Below are 17,790 nucleotides of genomic sequence, written 5' to 3'. Positions count from 1 at the left end.
CTTCAACACAAACACACAAACACTGACATAATACACTAGCCTTATTTGGCAAAACAAAGTATATAAACACACACCTTATTTATATAAAGAAATATTATAAACCATGTGTTTTATTTTACTTTCAGAGTAGCATCCTCTTCTTAGCACTTGGAACTGTTAACCTTGCACTTGTTTTTGACAGTATCATCAAGAAATTTGAAGGGATAGGCAGAATATGCCCATTAGTGTTGAACAAACACCCTTATTTATACGTCTATATGCACATTTCCACATTTTTAATATTTTTTTATTCTTAGCTTTTATTTCTTACACATTTGTTGTGATTATTTTATGATTATTTTTTAAAATCCTTTATATGTAAAGCACTTTGAATTACTATTGTGTATGAAATGTGCTATACAAATAAACTTGCCTTGCCTAATATAGGTGTCATCAATCAACTCAATGTTTAATTTTTTACATCTGCTCAGGAGAGCAATTTACATCTGTCAAGAGAGGCACAAGAGAAATGCAGTCAGTGGCACATTCTTCTTAATTTGTTGGTTTCAAAACCTCTGTAAATGGTCACTCAGGTAGGTCTACCCGAGGAAACACTGATTCCTCCTGGTGTGCCTGCAAAGCAGTAAATGAACAACAGTCATGGGATAAAAATGCAACTATTTAAACAGAAAACAACTTATAAGGACAATGTAGATTCTCACACCTGTGAGCCTGTCTGCAATAGAACAATCATATTAGGAGAGTGCACAAATTCAACTGAAATGCCAGGCAGCCAATTAGCAATTTGGGAACCTGTAAGAAGAAAAAGGGATATTTCAATAAATACCCCAAACAATCCTAAAATATTATTTAAGAGTGACTGCAGAGGAAAAGTCTAAGATTCTTTGAAGCAATGATAAAAAGCATAATAAAAAGCAAATGTGCCTATACTGTGTACATTAACAACCCCTTGAGTCAGCAGTTCGGAGTTTAAAGCTGACTTAATGCATTTTGGAGGGTTCACTTTTGAGTCTTCAGATAATAAAACAATTATTAGCTGTACCATCAAAATGGAAGAAGTGACTTTGGTAATTGATTGGAGCTCTGTTTGGATTTGCCACAGCAGCTGGGCCCAAACTGACTGACAATGATGCCCCCTCCTGTTCATTTCTGGTATCACTGCCACTCATATTTACAGACATCCTACAAGTGGGACATGACATATCCTGCTCTAGCCAGGAACGCAAGCACGACCTGAGAACACACACAGACACCAGTATCTTAGAGACCATGTAAAAAGGTTTCCTAGCAAATTGTCTATTTATTTCCAAATACTGAATACTTTATAGTCACCCATTTAACTTAGTGCTGCATGGGACATTCAGTACATTCATTACATTCACATTCAGTACCCAGGGTGGATGAATAATAAACCCTTCTCTATCTGAATTGTGGTAATTTTCATACTTGTGGAAAAGGTGCCCACAGGGCAGTTTGTATGCTGTGTACATCTTTTCCCAGCAAACAGCACATCTGTCATCATAAGATGCCAGCTCTTCCATTGTAGCCATAGAAAACCTTCCAAGAGATATTATGATTTAGGAGGACTGTCTTTTCTCACTTCATTACAGCAAATTACCAAAACAGAGTGCACATACAACAGCTGTTACCTTACGTATGTACATAAATTAAACCAGCATGCAGCATAATAATACATTACAGGAAAAAACAGAGTTTGAAAAACTAGTAGAAATATTAACTATTATTCAAAGCTTTTCACAGACTGTGACAACATTCACACAGTAATTAACATAGTAAATCTAGCAATGTTTTTAATAATTCAATTTTAAAAAATGTATGTACATTTATAACACTATACTTTTAAGTTGTAATACCTTGGCACCAAATTACTTTTTTCATCTTTTGGAAAGTTCTGAAAATGCTATACAAAAATTATCTTGCTGTTGGAGCAAATGGGAACACAACAATCCTATTTTCTGTAGTGTCCTGTTCACCACTATAGACATTTAACTAACTATGCTGCAAGGCTTAAAGGTCCCATAACACCTACCTCATGTCCATAACATCATAAATATGCAGGTAGTTTTTGTGTTGAAGTAACTTGTGTTGCATTTCCTGAGACAAGAACCGTAAGTCTGTCAATATAATCAAATCAGCCACAGAGAACCAAATATTCCCATAGAGCTGGAAAAGGCAGAAGACAAGAAAATATGCGAATGATTCTATTATTTAATAGTAATAATAATAATAAAAAAACTTAAAAAAAAACTGTTTAAATGGTTCATTAATTGTTTTTAACATAAAAGTGAAAAAAAGATGATTGTCTCACCAGCATGTGGATATGATGCATCATATTTAGGAAAAGAATACCCATCTCCATGACAAAGTCTGTGTAATAAATACAGACCTCTTTATCTTCCCAGGAATCTTCACAGATCAGGTCATACAGGTGAATTGTGTACCTGAACAAAATGAGATTTCAATTAGCAGGCACAGAGCCTAGGACATATAAGGATTTATCTCCTATAAATGCATATAACAAGAGAATTCAAAATCACATCTTATGGGTCTATATTTACCAGAGGTGTAAAGTACTCGAGTAATTCTCCACTATTATAGTTAAGTATTATTTTGGGGAATTTGCACTTTACTTTAGGTCTGATAAAACCGAATACTTTTTTTTTTCTTTATCCTAATGTGACTAATAAGCCAAACAATCATACAAGTTTAACATTCCTTTAATTTAAACAGCCAATTATTTTTTTGAGTAAATGCTGATAAAGCAGCATTTTATTTTCAGAAGAATAGTGCACCAAAAAATAAATGTCATAATTTTCCCACCATCATTATATAAAAACCTGACAGTGGATCGCAATAGGAAAAGTTCTGAAGAAGGTTCATGCTTTTCCCGACCACCATGTAAATGAAGTTCACAGATGTGTATGCGTGTACATACGTGTATGAGTAATATATAATACAAGCACTGGCCACTTTATTAGGTACATCTTGCTAGTACCGATTGGACTAACTTTTGCCTTCTGAATACCATTTGTTTTTTTGCCTTCTGAACTTCTTTATGCCATAGATTCATCAAGGTACTGAAAACATTCCTCAGAGATTTTGGTCCATATTGACATGATGGCATTACGTAGATGCTGTAGATTTGCTGGCTGCAAATCCATGATGCGAATATCCTGTTCCATCCTGTATTGGATTGAGATCTGGTGACTGTGGAGGCCATGTGAGTATAGTGAACTCATTGTCATGTTCACTAAGCCAGTCTGAGATGAATTGAGCTTTGTGATATGGCATGTTATCATGCTGAAAATAGCCATCAGAATATGTCATTGTGGTCAAAAAGGGATGGACATGGTCAGCAGCAATACTAAGGAAGGCTGTGGTGTTTAAATTCTGCTCAATTGGTACTAAGGAGCCTAAAGTGTGCCAAGAAAATACCCTCCACACCATTACACTACCACCACCAGCCTGAACCGTTGATACAAGACATAATGGATCCATGCTTTCATGTTGTTTACTCAAAATTCTGACCCTATCTGAATGTTGCAGCAGAAATTGAGACTCATCAGACGAGGCAACGTTTTTCCAATCTTCTATTGCCCAATTTTGGTGAGCCTGTGTGAATTGTAGGCTGTTTCCTGTTCTTAGCTAACAGGAGTGCCACATTGTGTCTTCTGCTGCTGTAGCCCATTTGCTTCAAGGTTTGACGTGTTGTGCGTTCAGAGATGCTCTTCAGCAGACCTTGGTTTTAACAAGTGGTTATTTAAGTAACTGTTGCCTTTCTATCAGCGTGAACCAGTCTGGCCGTTCTCCTCTGACCACTGGCATCAACAAGGCATAGTCGCCTACAGAACTGCAGCTCACTGGAAATTTTCGGACCATTCTCTGTAAACCCTAGAGATAGTTGTGCATGAAAATTCCAGTAGATCAGTGGTTTCTTAATACTCAGACCAGCCCGTATGGCACCAACAAACATGCCAAGCTCAAAGTCACTTAAATCACATTTCTTCCCCATTTTGATGCTCAGTTTGAACTTCAGCAGATCATCTTGACCATGTCTACATGCCTAAATTAATTGATTGTGATTGAATGATTAGATATTTGCGTTCACAAGCAGTTCAACAGGTGTACCTAATAAAGTGACAGATGACTGTAATAAACTAATTAAAGGTGGGATCAGTAGTTTTTGAAAAACACTTTTGGCCAATGTTGATATTTGAAATCACCAAAACAAACTACCCCAAAAAGATCTCACCCCTATTTTGATAGCTCCGCCCCACACTTATGTACGCGACCGTAACCCAGGCAACGGCTATGGCGGAATCTGCTGTACCTGCCGGCAGAGGGTATGATGTAATCAATAAAACAATGTGTTACTATGGTAATCCATGTCGAATGTGTTTTGGTAGTAATGTGTGTTTTAACGCGTCAATGGTTCAGCTCCGTTTCACGTGGAAGACGACGCTCAACACCCGGCACATGAGGAGGTAGAGGTAGAGGCTGAGGTTGGAATGTTGCCATACTGCTGACTGGTTACAAGTGTGTTTTGGTACTCTGTCCGACACAGTTTTCAAAAGTGTTTTTCAAACACCTTTAATCACATTTTTTTCTGTAATTAATCACACATTTTTTCTGTAATTAATCTCGATTAATCACGATTAATAAAACCTAATATTAAAGTTTTTAATATATTTTGATATAGTAATAATTTCACATTTAATCTCCAAATTAACGTAGAAACAACATAAAGACAGTAGCCTATATTTTAAATATTTGTTTAATGGCATCTTTTTATGAAAGAAGGTATCACCAATACCAATACTGCTACTGATGTCTCTATGAAATTTACTTTTTTCTCAATTTTAGCCATTAATTATAGGCATTCAGCATTACAGTATAATTGAAAGCTATCATTATGTAACATGTATTAGGCCTTAAACAATATAACAACTTTTAATTTAAGTGAACTTAAAACAATCTTCACATAAACCCATTATAATAAATGCCACATTTGCCTGCCCTTTAATATATCAGGGATACATTTTTTCTATTCGCCCAGTCAGATTTTCAAAAGTTCAGATTTTTACTTGCCCTGTCAAAATGCACAAAAAGTTATTGTTTTCATTGTTTCTGACCCATGTAACCTTGTAAACAGTGCTTTAATTTTTTTAGGTAAGTCTAACAGGTAGGATATATACAGAAATTCAATAAAGTTATCAAGCATCACAGTCTTCACTGCATAAATTATAAATTAAATATAAATTAATCCTTCAGTCAAGAGCAGTGAGTGATTTTTTCTGTCATTTGTTCTTTGATTAACATTAATGACCGACTTCACAGCAGCAGGTTTCATAGGCTGCTGTCACTTTAAGACCTGACGCACACGCCGATCTGACACACATCCTATTCTCTCATAACTCTTTGTGTTCATTTAAGACTTTATTTAACTGTGCTTGTGAGGATACTCAACAAAGCATCATTTTTGGCATAATTTCGTGTGTTTTTGTCTGTGCAAGTGCTGCCTGTAGCAGCTTTCTGTGCGCACGGGTGTGTGTGTGTCACACAGACAGGAGATTCACAGACACGTGCGGCAGTAGTAACGCACTGCCTTCTCTTTTTTGTCTTATTGCATGTGAATGGTTTAAAAGCATTTTCTTGAATAAGAGCGTGATCATATATTGTAATGCTAGCCAAAGGACGACGAAAAAAAAAATACTGCGTTAATTGCATTAAATATTTTTAAAGTGTTAAACTGAAAAAAATAATTGTGTGCGTATATTTTAATTTTGACAGCACTAATATATATATATATATATATATATATATATATATATATATATATATATATATATAGATAGATATATAGATAGATATATAGATATATAGATATTAGGGGTGTGACGAGACGCTTACTCCACGAGACGAGACACGAGATTGGGTTCACGAGAACGAGACAAGACGAGATTTTTACAAATTTTTTAAGAAATCCTCAATGATGGAATATATGAAAGGAAAATAGTCTTTTATTCAACTGAAAATCACAAAATGCAAAACAATTTATGTGCATTTTGAAATCAACTTGTAATGAATGTTATTTTACTTCTATTTTAATGAATTCTATGCAGTAAAGGACATGCAAACACTGCAAAATGTTTTGCTATAAACTCTACCGTCTGGCTTCTCCCCTGTATGATTTCACATGAGAAATCTAACTCCTTTCCACAAATCGAACATAAAAAAAATAAAACAGTATAAATAAAATAAATATAAATAACTGAAATAACACTTTAAATGCAAACAGTAAGTGTGTATCCATAATCAAAGTACTGCTCTCTCAAAACTACAAGTTCAAACAGAAACAAAATTTTTCTTCAAACATAAAAAAAGAGATAAATTAACTACACAGAACAGCCTAAGATTATGGTCATGTTCTTTTTCAAGAATATAAGCATGTCGACGATTTCTGGCAGCAGTTGAGACCATACTTACTGTCTATGGTTGAGACCTTTGGGCAGTAACTAGGGCTGCACGATATGAGGAAAAGCTGCGATGTGCGATAACATTGTTTAATATTGCGATGTCGATATGACTTGTAATATGTGAATGTTAGCTATACTGTTCCCATGTCTTAGTGCTTTAATAGGTTCTTTGCGTGATAGGTCAAATGTTTATTACCTGCCTGGTTCAGATTACACTATTTTAGCGCGATTTTGGCACGATCCGTTTCGTGGAGATTCGTAAAGGACAACGGGCGTCGGGACGCAAGATTCGATCGTTTCATTTCGTATAGTGTGTCATAGTGGGCGACAACGCGTCTGCGATGCAGGACATCACGACAGAAATACTAGCATGTTTAATTTTAACGGTCCTCCACGACGGGGTGAGTGTGAGCGAGAGTGAGTGAGTGAGAGTGCGAGCAACAGTGAGTGTGCGTGTGTGCGCGCGCGAGTGAGCGTGTGTGTGTGTGTGTGCGCGCGCGAGTGAGTGAGTGAGCGAGGGACAGTGAGTGTGTGTGTGATTGGCCCGGCACACAAATGATTTAAAAGTGGCAGCAGGGGCATCTTCAATACTAATTTCACCCTCACGCTCCATCACGCTGACATCACAACAACTCACGAGACAAAAGGCTTGTTTGAGATGAGCAAAATCTGCGCAGAACCGATCACCGGTGATCAGCGCGAAATGCATGCCGGTTAGAAATGTGTCCAAGTGCGGTCCGCCTTGCTCTGATGTCATGCTGATGTATGTCAAAAATCTCTCGCGAGCGCAAGGCGCACGTGTCGGATTCTGCAGTCGAGCGCAGTTGCTCTCCACCGACTGCGCTGATCAAAAGCATGATGGGAAACGACTTGCTGACGACACAGCTTAATGCTCATTGGTTTAAACAACTGTGATGTATTGTTCTCTTTTAAAATGTTTTGATTTTAAAACTCTAATATCAGGTTTTATGTGTATATGTTATGTGTGAATATTCCCAAACTATCTGACAGTTCGATCTCTTTAGGTTATGCAATTTAATTTTTATAAAAAAACACACAAAAAAAAAAAAACACATAGGCCTATGTCTGTAAAGAAAAAAATATTGATAAACGTATTTGGAATGGAATTAAATAACAAGTACTTTGGGTGTCTTGTTCATTTTATTTATTTTCATATAAAAGCTACAGAACTTGAATTACATCCAGTTTATTAGCAACACTGTGCACGAGCGTGAATCCCGCGATATCCATCTTTGATCTCACAGGTGTCAGATCCACTGCGAGAAGAGAGAACTGTCCGGCTTGCCTGCGCTTTTTTCACTCCTCCTCTCACTGCAGCCGCCTACTCTCGCATACATTTCAGGCGAGGCAAGGCGCATCTCAAACAAGCCTATTGTTTCACCTCGACGAGAAATCTCGTCGCGTTTAAATCTCGCGAGATCTCGTAACACGAGATCTCGTCACACCCCTAATAGATATAGATATATCGTCCCCTTGGAATTATAAGGTTCTATCTGACATTTTTGTCAAAATTTAGTTATTCACATATTCTTATTCTGTGACCACTTCTTTACATTATGTGATGTTGTTTTTTAAGTCGTGTACATTTTGGAACTTTTTATTTAGAAAATAAAAAGGTTCTTTTTACACAGTCGAATGGAATGCAAAAACTTTAAAGCTCAATATCTCAAAACTGCTCAGAACGCAGATAGAACCTTATAATTCCAAGGGGACGATATATATATATATATATATATATATATATATATATATATATATATATATATATAGCCCCATGGACCTGATAGCTTTTAGCAGGACTTCCTGTGGTGTAATTAGTTAATGCTGATACATATTTGTTTGTTTGAATGTGGATGGTGAAGCTCACTTTTACAAATACTTACCGTAGAATTGCATGGCTCATATATATAGTTACCATAAGGCACTGTAGAAAAACAATGATTTTTAAGAATCTGTACACTTAAAAACAAATGTATACAGTACTTGCTTCCACATGCATACAGACTCAGATACACATACAAACAGGTTCACATGCACACAAATAGAAACTTACTTCAACTGCCATAAAGGAGAGAGTGTGCATTTCATGGAAAAAACCCACCAGGCCACATATGACAGTGAGCCCCCCAGAGAACACAAACAAACACATCAACACTGACAACACGCGCATATGGCTGCCCAGAGTCGTGATGGAGGATGAAGAGAGCTATGAAATACAAAACACACAATATCATTCTCAGGTCACATTGAATACAAAGTTACATTGAAGACATAGCATGGAGATGGTTATGACAAAATAATATAGATGCTCAACAGAATCTTGTGTTATGGTGACCTCATTAGCCTCACTGTTGCTGTGCAGGTGAGAGCACTTACATGGGGGAATGATACTGATTTAAAAGCATAATCTTCTCTAATGCTAAGACTAAACTAAAAATTATCTCAGTAAACACACTAGGATTCAAGGACTCTAATGCTATTTATAATGTTCAACCTGAAATTGATATGGACTTGGGTAGTCACATGGTCGGTCATCTTTGTTTTCCAGTTTCCAGGCACTGGATTTCTCTCTCTGAGTATTGGGTTTCTGGATATCAACTGAAAATATATTTACTTACATACTCAAAACGAACTTTGCAGAGCTGGGCCAAGAGCTGGAGAAAGAGAAGTGCAGAGCACCAAAGACACCACATGGCCAGCTCCCTCTCTGTCTGCACATTCAGCACACCAAAGAGAAAGATGAACTTGTAGAGTAGAAAGTTCCAGATTTTGCCCTTGAGGTTCTTACAGCAGGAATGTCAAGGACACAAAAATGTAACAGAACAAGCAGAAGGGTTCATTAGTCATACAGTACAATGTATGGATATGGAGAAACACACTAATTAAACAAACATAGTTATGTCACTGTTATGCGTAATCTCTGGCTGGACACATGCCACGTGGATTACCTGTTTTTCATTCATTCTGAGATCACCGAACACAATAAACTGGATACATTTTGCCATCAGCAGGAGAAAACAGCACAGTGTGTTCACAAGGACCTGAGGAAATGAATAATGTAATATAGGATAGGGTCCGTGTATCTTTTGGTCAAGATACAGGGACAGACCTACGAGCTGCACACTAATTCCCAAAACCCTAAAACCTAATACAGTAGTCTATATAAAATATTAAAACATCAGGTCTGAAGAATGGGCATGACCATGTTAATTGTTTGAATGAAAATAATAATAATAATAATTTAGAAAAAATATAGTTTAAAAAATAATTTAGGAAAAATCAAGTTTAAAGTGGCAAGTTCTTAGAAATATAGATTTTGTATTCATGCTGGTTTCATACATCAAAAAAAGAAAATTTTCTGCAATAGCAATTAATCATGCTAAAAAGTGGCGTAACCATTTAACTCTTTCCCCGCCAAACACGGAATTTTCCGTTATTTGTGAGAAAACGCTTTACGTGATTTTTTTGAGTTTAGATATGAGTGTTTGGTGTAGGCAATCAGTACAGTCACCAATGAAATCTTTAGAATTGTCTGCAGGGTGGGATTTCTGCTGAACTGGTTTGGGGGGAAATCAGGCAAACACTTCCCCGCCAACCCACGGAATTCTCCAAGTGTGTCCGACTGCGTCCCGCAGTACTAGAAACCACGCCCCTTAAAATCACACCCCCTACCTCAAGTTACGAATAATGTAATGAACGTAATAAAACAGCCATTCGCGATGTCATCAGAGCCCCTCCCTTTGGATTCGCTGATTGCGTCACTAGTACTGCTCTTCCTCTGCTTCACTTTCTTCAGTTTAAAGCTTCACTATCACCACCTAGTGATAAGGCATACAGATTGTATAACTTATCACCAGACGCCTTAAGTCGTCATGTTTGTTTTCCTCAGTTTTTAAGTATGAAACTCAACAGTAAATTTAAATTTTATGTAAGGGTAGGTTTAGGGTAAGGTTTTGGTTTGGGTTTTTAGCTATAATTACCATGAGTATATTAATCTGACTATATCATTTATTTTATGTTTTACTAAGCTGTTATTTCATAATTCATGAGATTCAAAACCAAAATAAGTTAGCCTTACAAGCATTTCATACATAAAACATAAAATAATTTACTTCAAAAGATTGGTTTAGTCAATGACATCCACGCTTGTTTCTTCATGGGAGGCGCAACTAGGTGTAGTAGGTGTAACTTGGAGAGGCGTGGTTTGTAGTACTGCGGGAGGGACGCAGAAAGACCCTTCTCAAATTCCGGGTTTCCGTGTTTTAACTGTTATACACTAGGGAGCGCTATGACGCATCTTCTAAAAGAGAACTGAATCAAAGCCACTAGATGACAAGCCAGGGGGGCAGGGTTTCATAAAATATTGAAGCTTCCCTGGGCGCCGCCATTGATTAGCAGACCATCACCTGCTGTTAGCATTCCATTGACTCCCATTCATTTTGGCGTCACTTTGACAGCAAATAACTTTACATCTGAGGCGTTTAAAGACTCCATTTGTCAATTATTTATTTCTAAAGAAACACGAAAATGTATAAAAGGCTCCATTACCTTGTAGCTTACGTTATGGCCCCGTATAAGCAATTTTTGTAAAAAATAGGCTAACGATTGCGTCATAACCACGCGACTCTCTGTCGCACAGTAGAGAGATTACCGTATGGACAGGAGGAGAAGCTCGCGGGCAATCGGGGGGATGTGGAGGCAAAATGACAAAATAATTAATCAGAATACTTAGCAAAAGTTGCTCCTAGCTCATGGACACCTCCAACTCACAATCTCCGTCTCTGCAAGTTTCGGAAGGGAATGATTCAGATTTCTCTTGGCACAGCTACTAGAAGACAGACGGGTGGTCACGTCACATCTACGTCGTCAAGCTCAGTTTGAGTCTGCGCAGTACGCTCGACCATCAGGAAGTGAGTGCTTCTAATTGACTTCACTTGTCTCCGTTGAATCCAATGGGGTCGCTGTGTCCAGTTTATATACTGTCTATGTGACAAGCCTGCGACCTTTAGCCAAAAAAGAGTAATGGCTAATGCTAACGCTGGTGCAGGAAAGGAGAGCAGAGGCTGTTTTTTGTGAATGGATGTCAATGGAGAAGAGGCTTCACTACACCGAATAAACTGCTTTTGTGAGGAAACAGATTATCATTTAAGTAATCGACAGCCTGTACGCTAATCTTCAACATGTTTTGCGCTAAATAATAATTTTGTTGGGAACGATATGTAGATTTTACTATGATAAAAAGGTTATTTTATAAGGGAAGGCAGAGAAGGTAATGTTGCAAAAGGCAGGACTCATTAACGGCATTACCATAATATTTAATAGTAATATTGAGTGATATTGTATATTGTCTAAAGAAAGTAAAAAATACAGATGTTTTCTTTGGCTTTCCGGTTTTACCAGTTATGACTTGAATTGCAATGACTATTATAACTGCATGTATGCATATGACGCTGATATTGTGGACTTTAATGAATAAAGACAAAATGATTAATTGAATTATAAATATTGTGTTATATTGTATGTTGTTTAATTAAAATAAAACATGAAGTGTTGTGTCAACTACTGTGTGCCTAATGATGATGATATAACGTTTTATAATGAATGATAGTAAAAAAAAAAAATACATATAATTTTAATGAATTAAATATGCATTAAATTACAAGTAGGCATACGTTTTTAGTGTAATCTTAAATGTAGTTTTTATTTATTTATTTTTTAGTGACTATAGACATTTTCGCGCTTTTTTCCACAGTGAAGCACATTCCACAAACAATGCAGTCATACTGGGGGTGCGTTTCCCAAAAGCATTGGTTCCGTCGAGTTCCGTCGACGGAACCAATGTTCCGTCGAGAAGATGTCGGTGTTTCCCGAGATCATCGTTCTAACGAACATTGCAAAATCAGCAAGCTGACATTCAGTAGGCTACAACCTGAGTCTTTTATTTAGAATATTACATACAAATGTAATTTACGTCTTTTAGTTTGTCAAGAGATTTAAAGCACCGTTTTTGAAGAGTGCGCATGTGCGAACGCGCAGCCTACAATGTAAGAACGAGCCTATGATTGAATCTGGAAATAAAGCAAAATAACTGAGAAAAATGAGAAATAGTCCTCAGATGCCATGTCTGTAATTTATAGCAAAACATCTAGCGTTAATTCGATCTCAAACAGATTCATTAAAAGAAGTTATACGTGCGTGACTTCATAAACCAGCGTGGTTGAATGACCACTTTGCGATAATACGGTTTCGGGAAACAGTGGTGACAACTAGTTGATTTCTTCAACGATGCATCGTACTATGGTAGTTAAGCAGCGAGTTATGTCGTTGTTTAGTGACATAACACCAAATATAGAACATTTATTCACAAGCCCAACACGCTAATAATCCACAAGAAACTGATTAATGTAAAGACTGTAAGTGACTGTCATATATATATATTTTTTTAACTGCGTGCACTGACATCGCTGCCAGGCTGAGGTGCCTCACGTCACGTGACCCAAGTTAGCCATTACACTTTCTCCAATGGAAAGAGATGCACCCTCTCATCTCCCTAATATAAGATATCACCATAAAACCTTTCCAGTTTTTCACTTACATAGAGACAGACATTTTTTGTATTACAAGTTTTCTGAAATGTCATGTTTACATATGCAAATGAGGCATATATATATATATATATATATAATTCGAGGGGCAGGCATACCAGTACACGGTTCTCCCTTTCGGGCTAGCCCTGTCTCCTTGCGTCTTCACGAAGGTTGTCGAGGCAGCCCTTGTTCCTCTTCAGGAACACGGGGTTCGCATCCTGCACTATCTCGACGACTGGCTGATCCTAGCTCACTCTCGAGACAAGGTTTGCGAACACAGGGACCTAGTGCTCCGGCACCTAGCTTGTCTGGGCCTTCGGGTCAACTGGGAGAAGAGCAAACTCTGCTCCGTGCAGAGGATCTCTTTTCTCGGTATGGAAATCGACTCGGTCGCCATGTGCGCGCAGCTGACGAGCGAGCGCGCGCAGTCACTGCTGACTTGCCTTCGTCAGTTCGAGGGCAAGAGTGCGGTTCCACTGAAACTTTTTCAGAGGCTCCTGGGGCATATGGCATCCGCAGCCGCAGTAACGCCGCTCGGTTTGCTTCATATGAGACCGCTTCAGCTTTGGCTTCGCGATCAAGTCCCGAGGTGGGCATGGCAACACGGCACGATCCGAGTCCCAGTGACTTCGACCTGCCATCAGACCTTCACCCCGTGGACGAACCTCAGTTTTCTATGGGCTGGAGTGCCCATAGAACGAGTTTCCTGGCATGTTGTTGTATCAACAGATGCCTCCACAATGGGCTGGGGCGCCATGTGCAATGGACATGCTGCCGCGGGCTCCTGGACAAGACCCCAGCGCCTTTGGCATGTCAATTGCCTTGAGTTGCAGGCTGTACGTCTCGCCCTGCACCGCTTCTGTGCGTTGCTCAGGGGTCAGCACATATTAGTCCGATCAGACAATACCACGACAGTAGCGTACATCAACTGACAAGGTGGTCTGCGCTCCCGCCGTATGTCGCAACTCGCCCGCCACCTCCTCATATGGAGTCAGAAGCATCTGAGGTCGCTTCGAGCCATTTATATCCCGGGAGACCTGAACCGTGCAGCCGATCTGTCTCGGTTTCGGCCTCTCGCTGGAGAATGGAGACTCCATCCCCAGTCGTTTCAGCTGATTTGGGATCAGTTCAGGGACGCACAGGTAGATCTGTTTGCCTCCCACGACTGAGAATGTTTTATTCTCTGACCGAGGGCACGCTCAGCACGGATGCACTGGCGCACAGCTGGCCGCGGGGCCTCTGCAAGTATGCGTTTCAGGACGAGGAGCAGGTAATTTTGGTTGCCCCGTATTGGCACAACCGCACCTGGTTCCCAGAACTAGTACTCCTCGCGACAGCACCTCCCTGGCCAATTCCTCTGAGAAAGAACCTGCTTTCTCAGGGACGGGGCACCCTATGGCACCCTCGTCCCGATCTTTGAAACCTCCATGTGTGGTTCCTGGACGGAACGAGGCAGGTTTGAGTACCCTACCACCAGCGGTGGTGGCTACCATCACTTCCGCTACAGCATCGTCCACGAGACATGCCTATGCGTTGAAGTGGAACCTCTTCGTCAACTGGTGTTCTTCTAAACTTCAAGAACCCACGAAAGGCCCGATCAGTGTCGTGCTTTCCTTCCTGCAAGAAGGGTTGGAGCGAAGGCTGTCTCCCTCCACCCTGAAAGTGTATGGTGCCGCCATTGCCGCACATCACGACGCAGTTGAAGGTAAGTCCATTGGAAAGCACGACCTGATCATCAGGTTCCTGAGAGGAGCGAGGAGACTGAATCCTCCTCGCCCTCCTCTCGTTCCCTCTTGGGACCTCTCAGTGGTTTTAACTGCTCTGCAGAGTGCTCCCTTTGAGCGTCTGCAATCAGTGGAGCTTAAGTTCCTGTCAATGAAGACAGTGCTCCTGGTTGCATTGGCCTCCATCAAGAGGGTAGGGGACCTGCAGGCATTTTCGGCTAACTCTTACGTGATCCTGAGACCCCGGCCTGGATATGTGCCCAAGGTTCCCACCACACCCTTTCGAGACCAGGTGGTGAACCTGCAAGCGCTGCCCTCGGAGGAGGCAGACCCAGCCTTGGCACTGCTCTGTCCAGTACGCACCCTCCGTGCTTACGTAGACAGAACGCAGTGTTTCAGGACTTCAGACCAGCTCTTTGTCTGTCATGGTGGGAAGCTGAAGGGAAAGGCTCTCTCCAAGCAAAGGTTGTCTCACTGGATAGTGGACGCCATTGCTTTGGCTTACCAGCAGCAAGGTCGACCATGCCCCCTTGGTGTGACGGCCCACTCCACCCGGAGTGTGGCATCCTCTTGGGCTCTAGCGCATGGCGCCTCGCTAACAGACATCTGTAGAGCTGCAGGCTGGGCGACACCTAACACGGCCTCTGGGCGACCCCCACGTGTGTATTCCACTGTAAGCCTCTCTGAGCATGTGTCTTTCCCTCGGCAAGCCACCTTGCCACCCCTGGGTTTGAAATATTCCACCTGCAGCTGGACACCCCAGTGATTCTCAATATGCAGCCCCCTGGGGTCATGTGTATTCCAAGTCCCCCCCTTCGGGCTGGGCATAATTGCATATTTCCACTGATATATGCTTCGCAGTGTACCTTGGTACCTTGGCATAATTCCAGCAGCCATTAAAAACTGTCCCTTTCATGTTAATGTTGTTTTTTCATTGTTTACATGTTTAAATATTCTGAGAATGCAAAGTTTAGTTCTAATGTTTAAACTGCAATAAATGCATTAAAACATTTTTGTTTTTGTTTTTGGCAGCCATTTTGTTTTTATTGTTTATGCCAAAACAGTGATGTTTACAATTTGTTATATGGCAGAAATGGATTCAGCACCTAAAAAGCATATAGAAACAACACTTGAAGTACTTTTCCTCAAAAATGCCTACTGCATCTTATCCAGGGCTATTTATCTATTTTGGGACTCGACTATTTAGATCATCATCCCACCCAGACAAAAACGTGAATTTCTCAGCTTTTTTCTCAGATTGTTGGTTTATTTTAATGAAACTTACCCATATTCATGTGTTGATAAAAAAAAGAATAAAACGTGTTTTTTTTTTACGGGGTTTTTAAAGCAGAGGGTCTTTCTTTTGATATAGGCCTATTGCATGTTCAGATATTGACGGTGGCTGGCAACTTCATTAAAAAAATAAATACAAAAAATACAAAAAAATAAACGCTGGCGGGGAAAGAGTTAAAAAGCACTAAAAAATGCCGTTGAACCTTGAAAAAAATACATGAATACACACAATTTTCATTATATTCGAAAACGTTTTCAAAATATAGCCTATTAAGGGAAAGATATTTGTGAATATAAAATAATTTTAAAGAAATAGCCTAATAACAAAATATTATGCCAAACGAATCCAGTCTGCACAGCCATTTTTACTTATAAATTATATTATAGGCCTATTATAAAAAACTAAATTATTTTAAATTCAGAAATGGAAAACGTTCTTCATAGTAGTTCAAGACAGTTTTAGCCTATGAATTGCATGTTTTAATATATGAAACCGGGGGGAAAAAGTGTAGGCTAACAGTCATTCACTGACCCATAGGCTATAATGTCTTGTTAGGATTTGGACCACTTACCCATAAACAGAAGCTATCCGTGGCCTGATACCACAAAACAGAATGTAATTCTTCATTGTCATCGCCTGTCCTGCCATCGGGTGAGTTCTGAGAGAGTTTGTTCACTAGAGCGGTCTGTATGAGTGGATCTTTCGCCTCTTCATACATTTTGTAGATGCATCTTGTCAGTAAACACACACTGGATGCTGTGTACACTTTAGTCCAAGGCCAGGAGAAAACATTAACAACACCGAGCGCCATTCGATCACCGATACACAACAATACACAAAATAACTGTCAGTAGTCGGATAGCCAACTTAAAGACAAAAATATTTACTTTCGGCCGTCATAAACAGGATAAACGAATCTGTCTTAAGGCAAGCCTTCAGTGGTGTGTCACTTTATTTCATGTTGCACACTTGCACTGAAGAGGGCGTAAATGAGGGAGTAGGGGACAGATGGTCATAACTGCTTTTATCAGTTTATAAACATTTAAGGATATATGTGCAAAAAATATCAAATTATTGTTTTTGCCAACAAATATTGTAATTAAGTAGGCTAATTAAGCTTTGAGGAGTTAGTGATTCGTTTTGTTTTCCAATATCTTGAGTCATTGATGATCTACTTTGAGAAAGGACTGGGAATCGACAGCCATGACAAAAGTTTGATGGCATTTTCTGTGAGTAAAGAGAAACATCAGGCTGTTAACATATGAGCAGGAAATAATTAACATTGTCAACTGCTTTTATTAAAGCATTAATTTGTATACTATAAACATTTGTATTGTGCATCACTTGAATCCAAACAACAGAATCCAAGTAATACCAATAAACAAACCTATATAGTTTAGGTGGAGTGAATAGTGTCTATTCCTGTGCTGGTCTGCAAGGTCCAGCAGAGCCACCAAAATAGTAGAAATATGATAGTTATGACAGAGGATCAGACCAGTATATTTATGAAAAAAAGATAACATGATATTTGAAATACTGTAGGAGAAATGACAACATTGTGATTACTCATGTACACACATCTAAAAAGATATGTCCTCAAGTACAGGAGCATCAGAGATGGGTACATAGGTCTAGAGAGGAATAAACATATTCTAGCTCCCTTTTCC

At 39.3% G+C, this 17,790-nt stretch overlaps 1 protein-coding gene across 1 annotated transcript; it reads right to left on the bottom strand.

Moving 5' to 3' along the window:
• Positions 1–475: 475 nt before the first annotated feature.
• amfrb (autocrine motility factor receptor b) lies at positions 476–17,094 on the bottom strand. Its single transcript, XM_084109466.1, has 11 exons — positions 16,695–17,094; positions 9,467–9,559; positions 9,137–9,301; positions 8,572–8,724; positions 8,402–8,442; positions 2,330–2,462; positions 2,051–2,184; positions 1,447–1,557; positions 1,043–1,233; positions 704–792; positions 476–612 (listed from the first exon to the last, which is right to left on the bottom strand). The coding sequence occupies exons 1-11, from the start codon at positions 16,932–16,934 to the stop codon at positions 565–567; spliced, it is 1,398 nt and encodes a 465-aa protein (XP_083965592.1). The 5' UTR covers positions 16,935–17,094; the 3' UTR covers positions 476–564.
• Between the last annotated feature and the right edge of the window lie 696 nt (positions 17,095–17,790).

The sequence above is a fragment of the Abramis brama genome (assembly GCF_963993115.1).
Source record: "Abramis brama genome assembly, chromosome: 3".
Lineage (NCBI taxonomy): Eukaryota > Metazoa > Chordata > Actinopteri > Cypriniformes > Leuciscidae > Abramis > Abramis brama.
Note: the sequence above shows the minus strand (reverse complement) of the source record. Positions and strands in the feature narration are given on the sequence as shown.